The 20,422-nt window shown below is 38.6% G+C and overlaps 1 protein-coding gene across 1 annotated transcript in view; it reads left to right on the forward strand.

Annotated features, from left to right (window-relative positions):
- The first annotated feature begins 8,309 nt into the window (after positions 1–8,309).
- The window catches only part of RANBP17 (RAN binding protein 17), a 316,096-nt gene continuing 303,983 nt past the window's right edge, over positions 8,310–20,422 (forward strand). Inside the window, exons 1-2 of the mRNA XM_082650901.1 lie at positions 8,310–8,335; positions 18,278–18,424. Of these exons, the coding sequence (XP_082507027.1) occupies positions 8,318–8,335; positions 18,278–18,424 (165 nt within the window). The 5' untranslated portion in view covers positions 8,310–8,317. The remainder of the gene's footprint in view (positions 8,336–18,277; positions 18,425–20,422) is intronic.

Genomic DNA, 20,422 nt, shown 5'->3' on the forward strand with positions numbered 1-20,422 from the left:
TTTTGCTTTCTTTAAGTAGTATTTTATGAGGAACTACAATGAGACTATGTAAATATTCCATTCTTCACCAAATTTTCAATTTATTCATTTATTTACTTATATTAGCATGGACTAATATTAGTATATTATTAAGGTTTCTTATTTTATTCAATGAGTTATAATCTATTACTATCATTATTTATTTTGATGCCCGACTCTTCCTAGATTTGGCAGGTGGGAGTCCCTTCAAGCTGGCTCTTATGTCCTTTTGACTGGCCCCTTTCATTCTTTGAAGATTTCCTTACTTTCTGGCACCCAAAATGTTCCAAACATATTCTGTACTTACATACCCCAACTTGGAATCAGCTGTTTCTCCAAGTGGCTGGTTCCTACAAGTGGAAAATAATATTTAGAGGCCAAGTTCTGGATGTTAGGTGTTCTCATTATTATTGGGGCGTTGCTGACCTCAGGAACTCTCAGTAGGGCATATATGTAGGTATACACACACACCTAAACTTATTTCTGTATTTATCTCTACATTCTGAAAACCATGAATTTTCATTGATACTTCTAATTCCAATCCAACACCACAGGGTTCATTCTAGTTTTCCCCCTTTCCATATTTGTAACTTCCTTTTCCCACAGTGAAAAATCTGGCTTCCAGTAGTATTAATGTATTTATTTCCTCAATTTCCCAGTATGAAATCAGTTTCCCAACTCCACTGCCAACTCCTCCCCTGTACTGATATCCTCCTTCCCTACTTGTGCTCTGACACCCCTTATAGAACACCACTCCATATGAACACTCTCCTCACCCTACTCAGGTTCTGACTCCCCATGCCTAGCTAGCCCCTAACCCACCCCTGTATAGATTCCTTTCTCGGGCCTGTTGAACTTCAAAATCCTGCACTGTGCCCCCAACCCATGCCCCCAATGCACAGATACCCTTGGTATCTGGGCTCCAAACCCCCACAAGAGGCCAAAACTCTGTATGGATACTCTCCTCCCCTGCTGGTCTCTGACACTCCAAGAAGGACCACTCTCATGACGGGATGCTCTCCTCATCCCATTCAGGCTCTGACAGGCTTGTCAACCAGCCCTCTACACAGAAGTCCTCTTCACTCTGATTGGCCCACAGTGGCTCCCCCAACCTTCTTTTGCCACAGCTGGTATAAACCTTGCTCTACCTACTGGATGGCTTCAGGACTAGCACAGAGTATGCATTAATAGTTCCCCCTTTTACTCTCAGAAGTGTTCTTGGTGAACAATGAACTATATGTATAAGTCAACATACAACATAAGACTCTAAGTATAATCAACTTATGTACAAGTCAACCTGGGAAAGCTTTTTTGGAGCAGTGTTTTTAGATGTCCTGAGGGCAAAATTTTGTCTTTTCTGCCTCTCCTAGTTATAAAGAATATTGATAGTTCACTTAACATTGCTACTACATGCTTTAGTTATGATAGTAAAAAGAATCATACAAACCTAAATTTCTCTCAGTAGAGGACTGATTAAATAAATCATAGTATATACATATGGAGGAATATGGTACTGTTACAAAAGAAATGAGGTTGATCTATAATACTGACATTGAAAAATACCTAAAATGCATATATTGTTAAGCAGAAAAATCAAGGTACAAACCGGTTTTATAGCATGATCTCAGAAATTTTTTTTGCCCACATATGTATGTATAGAGACAGAGGCATGGAAGGACATATGCTGCTATATTAAGATAGGTTATTTCTGAGAGGCTGCTATTCTTGGTAATTTTTACTTTTGATTTTATACAATTCTGTACCATAAAATTTTATATAAAAATCACGGATTTCTTCTATAGTCAGGAGAAAATGATAGAAATACTCTTTTAAAATAAATTTCAGTAATTTGAAAGGATTTAATATGGGTATCATCTCTCCTAAGCTCCTCAGTATGACATATGCTACTCGTGGGGAAGGTGTTAATGTGTGTTGGGGCAGAGGAGATGGGAGGCAGAAAAAGAAAGGAGAAAGAAGAAAGTTCACAACTTGGTTTTCCTTGAGATATTCTTAGGTGCTTTTGTTTTTCTTTACAGTAAGAGACTTGCCTGCTCAGCCTGGTATCCCCACAGTAAATTTAAAACATAACTCTTAGCAAACGGAAAATGTTGACCCTTAAGGAAGGGGCTTGGGTTGTAAGAAATGGTATAGCTTTTGCCTGCTCCAAGTAATATTAGTGTGTGAAGGACATAATTTTATATTTTAGTCCAAATTAATTTTACTCTAAAAACAATTAAACAGTATTGTTCTCATTGATACAGCCTTAAACATATTTTATGGATATCTTTTAGAAAAAATCACTTGAAATGGGGACATGCCTATTTCTGGGAAGTAGCTATGTGCATAAAATGGGCTATGACTGGTGATAGCTCTTTTTTCCTGCCCTACTCCCCTAGGATTTACACATTTTATATTTTCCATTTCAATTTAAGATTGCATTATTTTAAAAAAAGTTACATGCACACACATACGACATCCACACTTTGCCTTACTCCAGAAAAGATTTATGGCAGTAGTGCCTGCCTGGTCAAGTTCAGATTTTCTGATTGGTCTTTCTTCCAAATATATACACCTGCCATCAACACTTCTTTGGTAAGTACTTCCTTAATGAGATTAACAGTAATCTATTTTGGTGTCACTTTTTGTTATACCATAAGTTTTCCTCTCAATATAAAAATGAATAATGTACCTTTTAGAAAATCTTGAAAACACAGAAACATGATAAAGAAAAAAAATCACCTGTTAATTCCACCATTTATAAGACAGCACTGTTAATATTTGTTTGTATTCTGTTCCATTCATTTTTTTCTATGCCTTTTTTCATTTGATTGAAATGATAAATTGTTCCATTTTTCCTTTTACACTTAACCTTGTAAGACAGCATTTTCCATATATTTTTAAAAAACTCTCCATAAATATAATTCTTCATGACTGTATAGGATTCTGCCATACGATGTACCATAGTTTACTTAAGCTTTTCTGCTTTTTCCTATTGTAAATCATGCTATAATAAATATCTTTGCATATAAAACTTTAAAAAAATTTAGGCTTTTTTGTTAGAATCACTTTCTAGAAGTTGGATGAAGATGAACATGTTCAAGGTTCTTGATACATATTGCAAAATTGCTTTTCAGAAAGGTTATACTGCTTTATTTATCCAGTAGCACTGCATATCAGGTCACATTTTATCATGATCCTGCTTAGCAGTAACTTTAAGATGCATATTAAGTAATGCTACTATCTTGCTTACATAATCAATGCCTTAAACTCTTTACTATTATGTAGAGGAATTAATATGCAAGTAATATAAGGCAATGTACAGAATGAGAAACATTAATTTTTATTTGTCAAAATAATGGCATTATTAATACACAGCAGTATACCCTTATTGGCAGTGCATTAAAAGTAAAAATCATTTAAAGAAAAAGTATGTATAGTTTTTAATATATATGTAATAGTCAAGATTGTGAAATAACTCATATCCATATCATTAGTGAAGAAACAAATTTTTTTTCTTACTCTGGTTTCACACTGGCTATTTAAATAAATGGAGTTTAAAGTTAATGACTTAACAAAACAAAAATATAGTTGAAATCAACCAACGTGAAAGAAATATACACAGGTAAATATTTTATATAACTGTTGCGTTTGAAGGGGTTTTACGTAAATTTGAATTTATTGGGTTCATTCTCCTCCTATTTCTCTTACCTGCCTGCCCTCTGCTGGATTCCCCAAACTTATTGACGTATTAAGCAATCTTACTCAGTGTATTTAATAAAATTACATTTGTAGAATAAGTGAAGGGAAATGTGTACTAATGCTTCCTATATTTTGTTTATAATGTTACTAAAGTAAATGATTGATCATAGGTTTTACATTTTAAGTATTCATAAAGTGAGAATTTTAGTTGGATATTTGGAATTTTCAGTCCCACCATTTATGAAAACATGAGATAGAAATGCTGTTAATGCAGGAAATGTCAGAGCCTTTCAAAATTTTTCAGGATTGAGAAGCTGGGTGGGGCAGGAGGGACAATGAGGAAATATCCAATTTGATAGTAAATTCACAAAGTAAAAAAGTGTAGAATAATTTACTGTTTGATTAAAATTATAATGCTACTCCATTAAAAATATTGATTTAAATATGATATTCAGGGGCTTCCCTGGTGGCGCAGTGGTTGAGAGTCTTCCTGCCGATTCAGGGGACGCTGGTTCGTGCCCTGGTCCGGGAAGATCCCACATGCAGCGGAGTGGCTGGGCCCGTGAGCCATGGCCGCTGAGCCTGCGTGTTTGGAGCCTGTGCTCCGCAACGGGAGAGGCCACAACAGTGAGAGGCCCGCGTACCGCAAAGAAAAAATTAATAATAAAATAAAATAAATATGATATTCAGAGAATATGAATTTACTTGATAATAAAATTAGTGTTTATGTAGCACTTATTATTTACCACATGCTAAGTACTTTATATATATTAACTCATATAGTCATCACAGCAACCTATGAGATATATACTATTAGTCTCCATTTTACAGTTGAGGAAATGAAGGCATGGCGAGGTTAAGTAACTTCACCAAGTTTACCAGCTAGTAAGTGAGGTAACTGGTATCCTAACCCAGGCTGTTTGGCTCCATGTTCTTTTCCTAACCGCCGTGCTTGGCTGTCTCATCTCAATATTACTTCTTGTAAAATTTTTGAATTATAGACTTACTGTTATCCTGACCTTAGAAATGACAAATCAAAGCTCAGAGTTGTTAGGTGAATTTCCTAAAGCACCAGAATTACAAATGCTAATTGAATCCTCTAAAAAGATACAAAGATTAAAGACCTATCTGTGTTTTTTAGAAGGCTAGTTGCCATAAAGGAAGATAATATTGTAATTCCTAAGGGCTCTAAATGTCCCTCCATTAATTGAGTTTTGTGACAGAAATGAATTATTTGACATCCTGGAGCATCTTCTGTGCTAATTTTAATAGCTGTAGTGACACAATTCTATCTTAAATTTTGTTAATTGACAAAAAAAGATATGGAGTTGTGTGCATATTTTGCTGACAGAAAATCACGGAAGGGAGTGTTAATTAAAGAGAAATCTTATGTGGTCACTCAAATTTAAAAGGAAAAAATAATTGGCTTCTCATTTCCAGAATTACCTGGTGACTCCACAGAACAGTCAGCCGCTGTTCCTGTCACAATCTCATATTTGCCCCAAGGATATTCTGGAGTGGGAAAAAAATGCCAAACGGTCAAAGTTCAAGTAATTGTTCCTCTCTTAATGACCTAAAAATTGAGGTAACACAAGTGCTACTTTAAAACTATAGCTTTAAAATGTGGTTGGGATCTAGAAGTTAGGCAAAGGCAATAGTCAGTTAAAATAATGGGGTATTTATTATGTGGCAGGTGCAATAGGGAGGTCAGAAGTGAACACTGGTGCTTTGGATGTGAGAGTCAGAAATGTTGGAATGTGAGAATCACAAACAAGATTGGATATCAAAAGTCTTGGGGCATGGAAATGAAAGTTAAAATATAGGAATCAAAATCTTTAGGAATTAGGAGCACAAAATGGCAGGATGAAGGTATCAAAGATTTTAAAGTTTAGGAGTTGAGCTGTGGGGATGAGGATTCATGGGCTGTGGATGAGCTATGAAAATCAAGGGTGAAGAATGGAAGATGCAAATAGCCCGGCCATAATGAATTAGCTTATGCTGGATTAGACCTCCCACTGAAAACAATTATAAAAATGGGACAAATAAATATACATACATATTTAACAACTATATTACATATATACCAACTATAAAGAAATAAATATGTATTTAACAATAATTTAACATATTAACAACCATATCACACTATATATATATATATATATATATATATATTTAACAACTGCTTGAAGGTACTAGAGAACAACCAACAAAGGCAGGACTTAATTGGCTTCAATCCTTGAGAGCATGTGAGAGCATGAAAGCACTAAGGGCAAGATCCACATTTACTTCAGCTTTTCCCTTCCCTTCCCCTCCCACCCCAAAAGCATTTTCCAGTTGGCACAAGGAGTAACAGAGCTAAATAGATAGCAGCGATCTCAATAGGCCAGGAGCAGACAAGGGAGTCTGGGAACAAAAGCAGCTGAGATTCTAGGGACAAAATTCTAGAGAGGAGCAAACCGCAGAGATGTGAGCCCCAAAATCTGTGTACAGATTTCCCTCAAATCATCAGTCAATTCTTAAGATGTATACCTGTAGGGAGAGACTTTAAGAAACTCAGCAGAAGAGCAGCATCTAAAGAGTCAAACAGATTTTAGCAGCTGCACAGTGATGGGGACAGGGGTTAAGAGTTCAAGCCAACAGGGTGAAGGTGTCTTAGTAAACATCCCAGGCTTTTAGTTGTAAGATCTATTGAGGACCATGATCTAGGAATAAGGGTAAAATGGAAATAAACCTGAATTTAAAAGCCTAAAGCCAAGTCTTATAGGATTGGAGTGATCCTCTGGTATTCTATCTGCCTACTACAATAAAATTTTTTTAAAAACCTTCTTTGGAGAAAGCTGATATCGTCCAGAACCTCTACAGTTTTTCTTCCACACTGTCTGACATTCAATAAGAAATTATTGAGGCACACTTGAAAAAAATAGGACCAAATACTAAAAGCCAGGAGGACCCACAGCTGATTCAGATATCGGAGTTATGTGTCACAGGCTTTACATAATATAATTAAAATGTTCAAGAAAATAGAGGAATGATAAAGAATTTCACCAGAGCCTTGGAATCTATTCAAAGAATGGAAAGGGAGGAGTCAAATGAAAATTCTGGAACTGAAAATATTATAACTAATATTAAGAATTCAACAGAGGGGTTGTATACCAGCTCAGACACAGCAGAATAGAGTTTCTACTGACTTGGGTGAAAGGTCAGTAAAAAATATGTGGATTAAAGCATGACAAGGAAAAAAGACAAAATATACAGAAAAGAGTATAAGAGACATATGGAAAACTCTAAAAGGTTTAACACACACGTACTTGGGGTTTCAGAAGGAGAAGAGAGACAGAAAGGGACAGAAACAGTATTTAAAGAAATACTCACTGGGAATTTTCAGACATTGATTAAAAAACCCCATCAGATCTCATATTTAAGAAGCTTTATGAACCCCAAGCAGGAGCACACACACACACAGAGTTATATCACACTCAAACTGCTAAAGACCAAAAGAAAGAGAAAAATTTCAAAGCAGCCAGGGGTGGGAGAAGAAGACATATTACCTTCAGAGGAGCAGCAATCAGACTGATGGCTAATTTCTGAACAGAAACAATGGTAACCAGAAATCAAGAGAAAGACATTTTTTAAATGCTCAAAAAAAATTAAAAAGCCAAAATAGAATTCTATACCCAACAAAACTATCCTTTAAAAATGTAAGTGAAATAAAGACGTTTTCATGTTAACAAAAGCTGAGAGAATCTGCCACTAGTAAACATGAACTATAAGAGGTATTAAAGGAATTTTTCACACTAAAGTACAATGACCCCAACTGGAAGTGTCAAACTTCAAGAGGAACTCCTTTCAGAAAGGAGTGACTTTGGCCTACTTCTCCTCAAATAAATTCTCATTCCAATGGAATCATTCAGTGTAAAATATAAATTCATGTTAAATGAGATCTAGACAAGAAGTGAACTAGAATTTTATAACTTAGCAATATGTAGAAGATACTGTCAGTTTAATTTTAACCAAAATAAAGTTTTTTAAAAAAATGAAAGCTGGGTTCTGGGAGTCAGGGATCAAGGACAGCAGCTGGCATGTAGGAGTCAAAGGTTATGGCTGATCTGTCATTGGCAAGTGGGTGTTAGGGGACAAGAAAAGATGTGGAGATGGGGGAGTTAGAAGGCGTGGGCAATAACTATGCTCTAGGGGTTAGAGGTCAAGAGAGTCTGTGGGAGATGTAAGGTCAGGGGTCATGGCTGACAGTTGGGTGGTGGTGGTTGCCTCAAGGGCCGGAGGTCTGAAGTCACGACTCACCTGAGGAAGTTGAAGCATGAGAACGGGGAGGGGTGATGGGGGTGGTGGCGGTTGAGATTCCTGGCCCCCGGCCCCGCCCCTCTCGGCTGGCCCCGAGCGCGCCGCCTCCGTCACCCCGTCCTTCCCCGTCAGCCCCGCCCAGTCCGGAGCTTCGAACGCGAAGGCAGCTCGGCCGAGGCGACAAGCGAGGTAGCGAGTGGCGCAGGGACCCAGCGGGCTGCTGGGGCTTCTGCGGCGCCCGCCTACGCTCCCTCCCCTCGGGCGCTCGGGGCGCCGACTGGCGCCGCCCCCCGGGAAGATGGCGCTGCACTTTCAGGTCAGTGCGCTTTGCGCCGCGGGTTCTCGCTCCGCCGGTCAGCCGCCCCGGGAACCCGGCGGGACGCTGGGGTCTGGAGACTGAGGGCCGAGGCCGGTGGCGGAGGCCGCGGGGTCGCGGGCCGGTGCCTCGGAGCCCCAGCCCCCGTCCCCGGCCAGGGACCCACGCACTGGCTTGGGCTGCACACCCCGGGCCCGGGCCCGAAGAAGGGGCGGCCAGAGCTTGGGGTTGACGGTGGAGGGGCAGGGGCCAGCCTGGAGCTCGCACCTCGGGGGAGGTACGGATGCTGAGGACCGGCCGCGTGGGAGCCCGCTCTCCCCGGTGCTGCCGCACGGCGCGCACGGAGGCTTCGGCGGCGCCCTAGCAGGTGGGAGCCCGGCCGGACCAGCCTTCCCGCCGCGTCGTGGGCCGCGGTTCCATCGTCTGCCTCCACACAGTTCGTACGGAGCTCGAGAAGGGGGCCTGGGTCCGCCGATGGAGGGCGCAGCAGTTGGACTTTAATTGGCCAGAGCGGGCAGGGGCTGTGTATATGGGGAGTTGCGAAGGAGGGCTCTGCAGCAGCTTCATTGGAGGAGGAAACGGGGGCAGGACGCGCGCTAGGAGCGCAGAGATGGTCTGGATGGGACGCGGGCTGGAGGAAGGCTCACGTATTCTCGGGCACTCTAGCATATGCACGCAGTTATTCATACAACAAACATTTATAGAGCCTTCCCTCGCCCCCCACGTGTCTCAAGCACGGTGCAAAGTTCTGGGATAAAGGATTACATCATCTTACAATACTTGCCCTCATGGAATTCACGGATAATTATATAGTACATGTGGAAAATGGTATGATAGAATTAATCACGGGATATCATGGGACATTGAAAAGGGGCAGTCAACCGTGTGTGTGTGTGTGTGTGTGTGTGTGTGTGTGTGTGTGTGTGTGTTGAGAAGGAGTGAGGCAGAGCTGCTGTGCTTCTCAGGCAAGCTTTTTTGAGCTTCTGTTCATCTACTAATGTATTGTAGTTCCTACTTTGCTAGGCCCTTAAGATATAGCTCTAGCAAAACTTTATGATTTGTACACTCAGGAAACTTGCAGTCTAGTGGATACTGAAAGAATTGTAGGAGTTGGCCAGACGAAGAGGAAGCGAAGGGTATAGAGGCAAAAGGATAGTGTGAGCCAAGTCAAAGAATTGTGGAAGAACATGGCACACTGCAGGAAGTTCGGTTTGGCTGGAGCTTAAGGTTCATATAAAAGGGAAGGGAGCAGGGAAGCCTGTGGAGGCAGGAGATGACCTTGGAGAGGTAGGCAGTCTCATAATATGCTGACAGTATATCTAAGTGTCCCAACCCTTTGTAGATTTCTTTGGATCCCCTGTGACTACAGTGCCTCATTACTTAATTATTGATTCTTCCAAAGGGTCTTTTCTTTTCAATCAGCCACTCTCCTATCAGGTAATTGACAGCTCAGGAGGTAGTAAGCCTGACACATTACCTTTTGACTCCTTGCCATTTCTAAGCGTCTCCAGGTCAAAATAATGTTATTTATTACCACTTTAGTAAATATGCCCTTTGGAAATCTTCACAGGAGGAATTTCACAGGGAGGACTTTGGGATTGTAAATAGGTAAACAGATGTTCATAATTCAGGTGTAAATCTTGAGGGCAATTAAAAACTGTGGTGGAAGTTTTGGGGACTTCCCTGGTGGTCCAGTGGTTAAGAATCTGCCTACCAATGTAGGGGATGTGGGTTTGATCCCTGGTTAGAGAACGAAGATCCCACATGCAACTAAGCCCACGCACCGCATCAAAGACCCAGCGCAGCCACAAAAAAAAAACTATGGTGGAAGTTTGGAACAGTTTCAGACTTGGAAAGATGAAGCATAATAGTAAATTACGCAGTCTGGAAGATTTCTTCATACTTAGGTAGTGGTGGAAAAATTAGCTGCTAATGCCAAAATTACCCAAATTGGTTTCCTAGGAATGTATTTCACAGCAGTCCTGGGAAGCTTAAAAGTGGAGTTGAACAAATAAAAGACCTGATGATTTGGGGGGCCAGAATTAAGCTCTGAACCTTCTCAGTTTGAATTGTTTTCAGCATATGGATCATATTGTTACCCAGTTAACTCAAGGAGCCTTTATTACTAATGATAACTGGTACCTAGCATTTTGAATTTTCACATGCTTGTTGTAGATGTTCAGCCCCACAACTAGCTTGAGAGGTGTGCATATACAGTCGGCTTGCTGTATCCCTGAGTTTTGCATCTGTGCATTCAACCAACTGTAGATTGAAAATACTCTCAAAATTCCAGAAAGCTCCAAAAAACTTCCATTTGCTGCACACGTGACAACTATTTGCATAGCATTTACATTGAATTTACAATTATTTACATAGCATTTACATTGTATTAGGTATTATAAGTAATCTAGAGGTGATTTAAAGTATTTGAGAAGATGTATAGAGGTTATAGGCAAATACCATGCCATTTTATATAAGGTACATGAACATCTTTGGGTTTTGGTATCTGCAGGGTGTCCTGGAGCCAATCCCCCTACTTACGTGCATGTATACATTTTATCCCTGAAGACACTGAGTCTTAGAACAATTGTGACTTGCCCAAGGCTACAGAATTAGAGTAGTCTTAATAACTCATGTTTCCACATTCTTTCCTACAAATATCTTACTGTCATCTACCCAGCAGGGAAGTTAGTGAAAAATTATGCCATTTTGATAAGTAAATAAGTGAATTTATGTAAGGGGAAGTTAGGTCACTGCTTCACAGTCTTTTTCACATCATAGCATACATAAAAAATGGGAATTGTGTGGTTCATTGACATAAACTGCTCATAACCAAAAGCCTGCCTGGAGGACAAGGGGATCAATGTCCCTGACATACTATAACCATTCAAGGCACATGCATTCTGGTTAGGAAGCTGTGGGTTAGGGTACTCTGTCCCAAAGGAAGAAATGGATCTGGATTATCTGAGAGGAGACAGTCCAGATTAGAGGGTAGGGGACAGAGTGAGGAAAGATATTTCTGGGACCAAGTAGGAGGTAGGCACTTAAGATTTAACAGAAGGACCTTGATGAGAATCAAGGGATAACATTAGGAAAAATTTAGGAGATGCAGTTGGTCGATCTTTTTAGCTTTCAGGATTATTCCAGAACCTGGGACTATAGTCATGCTTAATAGCCAGCCAGGCATTCTGATATGATCAGGCATACCTGATATGATCTAGATGTGATTGTGAACTATTATAGTTGAATACGATGGTAACATGATGAGAAAGGGGTTTGGAAAAGATCATCCTGTATGGAGTTGAATGGGAGAAACTATAGACAAAAGACCAATGTGGTGTTTTATAATTAACTGAAGAGATTATTTACAATTTGTGTAGATCTGCTGTGTGCCAGGAGGTGGATTAAGCTTTCTCTCGTCTTTTCTGTCTTAATCTTCACAATTACTTTAGATGGAATCTTCACAATTATTTTAGATGGTGGATATTACTACCTGCAGTTTCAAAAGTGAGGTTTAGAAAATTTAAATAATTTGCTTGAGGTCACTTAATAAGTAATTGGACAGATTCCAAAGCTTCCACTCTGATTCCCAAAGAAGCCCCTAAAGAAATCCTGGGTACTGTAGGCCACAGTTGGAAAATACTCTTCTATTGATCTACTGTCTATGAATATCATGTAGAGGTGTTGAGTCTGAGTCTTTATTTTAAAAGAATTGGTAGGATTTTGTGATAAATTAGGTAGGTACCTGGAATTAGCCAAACTGCGAGGTTTGAGGGCACAGTTTGCAAGACTGTTCTCACTTCTGACACCACCTGCATATTTGGGGGTTTCCCAGTACCACTCTCAGGTTTGATAGTTTAACAGAAGAACTCACAGAATTCACTGAAGGCTATCATACTCAGTTTATTATCAGGAAAGTATGCAGATTAAAATTGATTAAACAAGAGATACATAAGGCATAATCTGGGAAGGTTCTCAAATAAAGCTTTTGTTGTCCTCAGGACATGTTACTCTCCCAGCATATATGTGTGGCAGTAAGCACCAAGTATTGCAAACCAGGGAAGTGCACCTGAGCTTTGAGTTCTGGAGTTTTTATTGGAGCTTCTTTATGTAGTCATTGATTGACTGGTTGGTTGCCACATGATTGAGCTCAGTCTTTAGGTCAGATGATACTGAGCAATCTAAAGTCCCCACGCTAAAACACAGGGTTGGTCTTTGGGATGGCCAGCCACCAATTTACGACTATGGGGTGTGGTCTGCCACACACACACACACACACACACACACACACACACACACACACACACACACACACACACACACACACACACACACACACACACACACACACACACACACACACACACACACACACACACACACACACACACACACCACCCCCGCCCTGAACAAAAACATTCCTATCTTAGACGTAGATTACCTCCCAGAATCTGAGGGCAAAGACCAGACTTTTTCTTTGGGCAAGGCCAAACTCTTAACTATATAGGAGGGACTAGGGAGAAGGAAAAGTAAAAGATAACATCAAGATTGTAAGTCTAGATTCTGGTCTACACCTCCGAAACCACTGAAAACAAAGGGACAGTTGATGTGAAAATCTGTGGGAAATATGTTCAATTCAGTTCCCGACATTTTGGGGCTGTTTTCAACATCTTTCTTGATTTCCAAGAAGAAGTTTGTAGATAAATATAAAGGTGGTGAATAGACAGTTGAAAGTGTGGACTAGGACATCACCTGCAGGTACATGATGACTAAAGTCAAGGGTGGTAAGATGGCAAGGTGCTGAGGAGACAACATGTGCTTGGGGCCCACAGATTTGTATGTGGCTCAGAATTGACCATTTACTCTCATCTTGAGCAACGTGTGTGTGTGTGTGTGTGTGTGTGTGTGTGTGTGTGTGTAGATATATATATGTGTGTATATGTATGTATTTGATCTCTCAGCCTCAGTTCTTTTTTGTGTGTGTAAAATGGGTGTGCTAAAAATATGTGCTTTACGGGAGTCTACTTTTTAGAATTGGTTTAAAAAATAGAAGATGGAAATACTTTTGTAAACCTTTAAAGCACTAAAACAAATATGATCCAATTCATTGTAGAAGAAGGAGTTCTAAGAGGCCCAGAAATAAGCCCCCAGGTATGCTCGGGAAAAGGTAGTAAAGGGAGGAAAAAACAAAGAGTTTATGGAAAATGAGCAGCTTTAAGATAAAGGCACTTTGTATTAATGGTAGTCAAGAAGCTTAATTCCAGAAGGCAGGAAAGATACAGGGAAGAGTAACTGAAAGGAGTTTAAATTTAATTGAGCAGGGATTTTTTTGTGGTTCATCGATTTATTGTTTTATTATTAGGGGACATTTTTCTAGGACAAAAAAACCTTCATTTTTTTCCAGCTTTCTTGAGGTATAATTGACAAATAATAAACTGCACATTCTTAAAATGTCCTTTTGGATGAATTTTGACGTAAGTATATTAACTGTGAAACCATCTCGGAAATCAAGATAATGACCATATCTATCACCCCCCCCAAAGTTTCCTTATGCTCCTTTGTAATCCCCCCTTGCTGCTTCCCTATCCTGTTCTCCCACTCTCTCCTCCCTCCCCAGCCTGAAACCGCTGATCTGCTTTCTTTCACTATAGAACCATACAATATATACTGTTTTTGTCTTGCTTCTTTTACTAGGCATTTACCTGTCGATGGATACATGATGGGAGTTACTGTATAGAAAGAAGTCACATCATTTACTGGTTAATTGTATGTCAAGTGCAAAGTGCAGAAATGAGTCCAGAATAACTTGGAAGATATTTAGACTGTAGGCAGGATTATGTCATTGTCTCCTAGGCTATGGAAGTTGGATGCTGTCTGTTTATGTTTGATAGTTTATCGATGGGAGTTAGGTGATATCCAATTCTACTTGTGTTACCTGTTATTTATTTATATGGGCTTCTTATGGTGATATGAAGCCATGTAGAAGCTTTAATAACTCAAACCCGGTTTGTCAACAAGTTGAGAAGGGATCCGTTTCTCTGAGGCATTCTTATGTTAACCATATTCTCAGACATCAGTTTATAAAACTAAGATGCAGTTTATCAGTTCACTATGAAAAATAGTCTCTCTTTATAGACAGATTTTCTGGAAAATCAAATGCTAATCAGAAGATTGCTTGGTCACTCAGCAGTCATCACAAATTTAACTACTTGAAATGTTTAGATAATGCTTTTCCACAGGGTAAGGATCTTTGTGTATGTATCCTTTTCTCTAAAAAGATTTATCAGTAGTATGCCAGGCATTTATTTAATTGTTATCATTACAGTGAAAGAATAACTTAATTTTTTCCACTTTGTTTCAGTCTTTCTTAAGAGAAAGTTCAAACCTTTACCTTTTTATCTTTCACTGCCTTTCGGTGGTTAATAATTTGAAAGGCATTTGGGACATTGTTGTAAACAAATACTTTTTAAATACACTTCAGACTTGTTCTCTGTTGGAGTTCACTAAATCAGTATAGCAAAAAAGACAAAATTCCAGAACTTTTTCAGAATATTTCCAAATAGATTTACTCAGGTGCCACTGAATTGATTAATATTAATGTTTGTGTTAGTTTCTTGGGGCTATTGTGACAAATTACCACAAACTAGGTGGGTTAAAACAACGAAAATTTATTCTTTTTTTTTTTAGAAGCTATTTTAGCTTTATATTTTTATTTTATTTTATTTATTATTTATTTTCTTTATTTTTGGGGGCTGCGTCGGGCCTTAGTCGCAGCATGTGGGATCTCATTGCAGCGTGCAGGCTTCTCTCTAGTTGTGGCGTGCAGGTTTTCTCTCTCTAGTTGTGGTGCGCAGGCTCCAGGGTGCGTGGGCTCTGTAGTTGTGGTTCTTGGGCTTAGTTGACCCGCAGCCTGTGGGATCTTAGTTCCCCGACCAGGGATCAAACCCGCGTCCCCTCCATTGGAAGGCGGATTCTTTACTACTGGACCACCAGGGAGGTCCCAGAAAATTTATTCTTTTATACTTACAGAGGCCAGAGTCTGAAATTTATGTGCTGACAGGGTTGGTCTCTTCTTAGAGGGCTTGAGGGAGAAACTGTTCTGTGCTTTGTCCCTAGTTTCTGATAGCTGCTTGCAGCCCATGGTCCATTGGCTTGTAGATGCATCACCCCAATCTTTGCCTCCTTTTTATGACTTTTTCTCTTGTTTCTGCATCTCAAATGTCCCTCTCTCTTGTGAATCATTGGATTTAGGGCCCGCCCTAAATCCAGGATGATCTCATCCCTAGATCAGGATTTGCAAAGACCCTATTTCAAAATAATTCGAAGGGACTGGTGGTTAGGACTTGGATATATCTTTTAGGAGGACACAATTCCACCTATTACAATATTCTTATTAGGTGATACTAATAATAAACAGCTAACGTTTGTAGTGTGTAATGTGTGCCAGAAGTTGTGTGGCCCTAACTCATTTAATCCTCCCAGCCGACCTTTTGTTTTTCAGCAGTTAGGTTTTCTCAGTATTTCTGGCTTCGTTCTTTTTTATACTCAAAAAGTCTACTTCTTCAGAGACTCGTAGACCTAGATGAATGCGTGACAGCAGGATCAGTTTATCTTTAAATTATTCTGGGTATTATCAGCTCTAAAATTTAGCCCTTCAAATTTATTAGATGAAGGAAAAGGTTTCTGAGGTTGATCATGAGTCATGAGAGGGAAAAAGGTAGCTCTTTTCATTTTTGTGTTTCTTACCCTTGGAGGAAATATGGGAATTCATATGTATTCATGAACCATAAATTTTCTATGCATTTTAATATGATGAACAGTATGTAGTAGCACTCCGAGGGCTTCTTGGGCCAATCTAGGTAGAGGAAATGTTTAAAATGTGGTTCATTTTTGCCGTCCTTTATCCTAATTTATCCTTTTGAAACCTTTCTTTTGTACTTTTATTTTCACTCTAGCAAAAAATTCCCTAGTCTGAGATGTTGGGCTCTGAGCTGGATAGAGAAGTGGAAAATGCCATAAAGAAACTAAGGAGAGAGAAGTGAAAAGCATAATGGGAGCTAGAGGAGGTTTCATTTCAGTGTTTCTTATGTATTCCTGTTAGACAAAGGTACATGCATTTGACGGAATGTTTAGATTAGTGTAGCTGTAAGGCTGCCACATAAAAATTCAGGTCAGAAAGGATAAAAAATAGTATTTCTTTATGAATATCCCATTACCTTCATATGCCCACCTGACGTTGAAATCTGTGCCAGCTTTTTTTTGTCCTCCAAAGAATAATCTCTAAGTTCAAACTGAAGTAGTTTTAGTAAGACACCTTTAACAAAAATTCTCTAAAGCTGAGAGGAATACTGAACTCATTTAGAATTTTTTCTTTCAGATTTTATCCACGTGTCGTATATCTTCAGATTAGGTTATATTTATAAACAGAATGAATTATTCTTTTTTATTTTTTAAATTGGCTTGTTTGTCCTCCTTATATATTTTTAATACAATTTTTAAAGATTACCCTTCACTTACAGTTATTATAAAATATTGACTATATTCCCTGTGTTGTACAACATATCATTGTAGCCTATCTTACACCCAGTAATTTGTACCTCCCACTCCCCCACCCCTATATTACCTCTCACAGGTAACCACTGGTTTGTTCTCTGTTTCTGTGAGTCTGTTTCTTTTTTGTTATATTCACTAGTGTGCTGTAATTTTTAGATTCCACATATAAGTGATATCATACAGTATTTGTTTTTCTCTGTATGACTTATTTCACTTAGCATAATGCCCTCCAAGTCCATCCATATTACTGCAAGTGGCAAAATTTCATTCTTTTTTATGGTTGAGGGATGTTCCATTGTATATATATATACCACATCTTCTTGATCCATTCATCTGTTGATGGACACTTAGGTTTCTTCCATATCTTGGCAATTGTAAATACTGCTGCTGTGAACATTGGGGCACATGTATCTTTTTGAATTAGTGTTTTTGGTGTTTTTGTTTTTGTTTTTGTTTTTTTGATATATACCCAGGAGTGGAATTGCTGGGTCATATGGTAGTTCTTTTAGTTTTTTGAGGAACCTCCATACTGTTTTCCACAGTGGCTGCAACACTTTACATTCCCACCAACAGTGTATGAGAGTTCCCTTTTCTCCACATCCTTGCCAACGTTTGTTATCTGTGTTCTTTCTGATGATAGCCAGAATGAATTATTCTTTATGTCTGTAAAATAGGAACCTACAAGATGATAGCTAGTTATTACACTGCTATAAGTAACATGGGGTCAAGTCATAGTTCCTGAGAATCATGCCGTAGTTTACCTGCAGCACTATGAGCCATTAGTTCTGAAGACCCACATCAGCGTATATTTATATCTTTTCTTTTATATAGATGGAACCATTGAAGTTCTTATAATCTGAAAAAGAATGTAAATTGGCATAATGTCTGCAACTTGCACATGATAATTCCCCTTATCCATCTCTTTAGCTTCTTTTGGCAACTCCTCCTGGCTGTCTGTCTACCCGTCATACTGACCTTTTAATGCCTTGAAACGATTAAGCTCTATTCTGGCCTCTGGTAAATGCTGTGTCTTTGCCTGAACTGCTGTCTAGTCTTTTTCATATGGCTTACCCTTTCAGGTTAGCATAAATGTTACTATATACTTTAGGCCAGCCTTTTGAAACCCCTTGGATTAGACAAGTCCTCCTCTTTCTGTACTCTTACTTTTCCGTCACAGAACTATCATTTTAAATAATTTAGAGGTAGGAGGTTTGCCTTTTTTTTGTTCACCACTGTGACCCCTAGTAAGTAGTTGTAGCTCAATAAGCATTTATTGATTTGACAAATACACACATGGTATTTGCATTCCTTGTTTCCTATGATTAATATATTTACCTTATTTTTTTTCACTCAAGTAAAATGTTGAATTTTTTTTTTTTTCTTCTTAAGAGTTTGGCTGAATTGGAAGTATTATGTACTCATCTCTACATAGGGACTGATCTTACACAAAGAATAGAGGCTGAGAAAGCACTCCTGGAACTTATTGACAGCCCAGAATGTCTCAGCAAGTGTCAACTTTTATTAGAACAAGGAACAGTAAGTATTTGATAACAGCAATTAACAATGAAAGATCGGTAGGTATATGTCACTGTTGATGAATGCATGTAGGTTAGCAATGTAGGTTAACTGATAGGTATTTACCATGTCTTTTTACTGTAGTTTATTTCACTGTTGAAGAATTGGAAAGCCTGGAAAGAAAACTTAGGGAAGAGCCCAGGAGGTGGAAATAGGCATGAATCAAAATACATTCTTGATTCCTCTTGGCCCCTTTTTATGTCTTCTACCAGTGGCAAAAGTTACATTTTTAGAAAGTTGGAATTAAAAATCTAGGTGGGAGAGGCAGATTGTAATTAACTTTGAAATGTGAAGGAATGATTCAGAGGAATGCTGATTACTTCTTGCCTGCCTCTCTCCTAGAGATTCATAGCCATTCATTCAACATCATTTAGCAAGTATTTAAATGTAAAACCAGGCACTGTACTACCTACCTGCTTTATTTACAAGCATTAAAGTAACTCATAATTTAGTTGGGAAGGCATAGATGTATCACTATAAATAAAGAGCTGTGGAATGATATGGTAAGCACTATAGTAGGAGACTGTAGGATCTATAGAGCAGAGGTTAGCAAACTTTTTCTGTAAAGGGCCAGAGTGTAAATATTTTAGACTTTGTGGGCCAAGAGGCAAAATCAAGGATGTTTTATAAATATGCCTATTAGAAGAGAGAAAACAAATTTCCACAAAGTTTTGTTTATGAATTTTGAAATACAATAATTGAGTACAGTTTTTTTGTAGTATAAGTCTACTGATGAAAAGAATGGAATTATTCTTTTGGGGATGACATTTTGCTTAACTGGGGTTCAGAGTTAGTATTTCCTATCATTAGCATTGATTACAAATGTTCATATGTTAATACTGACCTGTAATGAGATTTTACAAATTTCATCTTTGGAAATGTCTCTTCACACAGATAGGTGCTACCAAATATTGATATCAGCTGATAAGCATATGATTTTAATTAAGCATATTCATCACTTAGAAGGCATGTATAGTGTTTTATTAAAACTTCTCTTGATATTTGTCTTCTAGGATGTCATTACATTCTAGATTAATCACTTCCAATTGAAGGTTAGGTGGAGGCTCCTCAATTGCTCAGTTAAATGGATTTTGAAATACGGAAATTTCCGTTGCATTTGCAACAAGGTCTGAAAAAAAGTGCTGCTGGAACATAGTTTGAGCTCAGAAAATATACTCAGCAATAGAGATCTTGCTACTTGTTTTAATATTTGATGTGTGGAAAGTATATAAAGCAGCTTGATATTACTTGTGATTCAATCAATGTTAGTTGTGATTAGAGTAACTTTATTGCATTATAAGTTTCACATTAGTACTAAGCACTGTTTGCCTTTTAGACAATTTTGTAACTTTAGGTTGAATTTATTAAGAGACATTATCAAGTTTGAAGCAAAAACTAACTTCAAAAGCTATTTAATGTTCAACAATAGTGGATAAAATTGGTTCTTCTCATTCAGAAAAATTTCAGTCTCAGTCCTGAGCAAGAAAAAATTGCAGTAAAACTTTACCACTGCCAAGCTATAGAACTACTGTGCAGTAGGGCAAGTCTGAATTTTCAGCTTCTATTTCTGACAGAAATTTCCAGAACTGAAGATGAATTCATGAAAATGAACTAAAGTCCACTGTTTTTTTGTTTCGTTTTGTTTTTAGAATTTTTTTTTTGATGTGGACCATTTTTAAAGTCTTTATTGAATTTGTTACAATATTGTTTCTGTTTTATGTTCTGGTTTTTTGGCCGCAAGGCATGTGGGATCTTAGCTCCCCCACCAGGGATCAAACCCGCACCCCCTGCATTGGAAGGCAAAGTCTTTTTTTTTTAAAATTAATTAATTAATTAATTTAGTTTTGGCTGTCTTCGTTGCTGTGCACAGGCTTTCTCTAGTTGTGGCGAGTGGGGGCTATTCTTCATTGCAGTGTGTGGACTTCTCATTGCGGTGGCTTCTTCTTGCAGAGCATGGGC

The sequence above is a fragment of the Grampus griseus genome, assembly GCF_964374135.1.
Source record: "Grampus griseus genome assembly, chromosome: 3".
NCBI classification, from domain to species: Eukaryota; Metazoa; Chordata; class Mammalia; order Artiodactyla; family Delphinidae; genus Grampus; species Grampus griseus.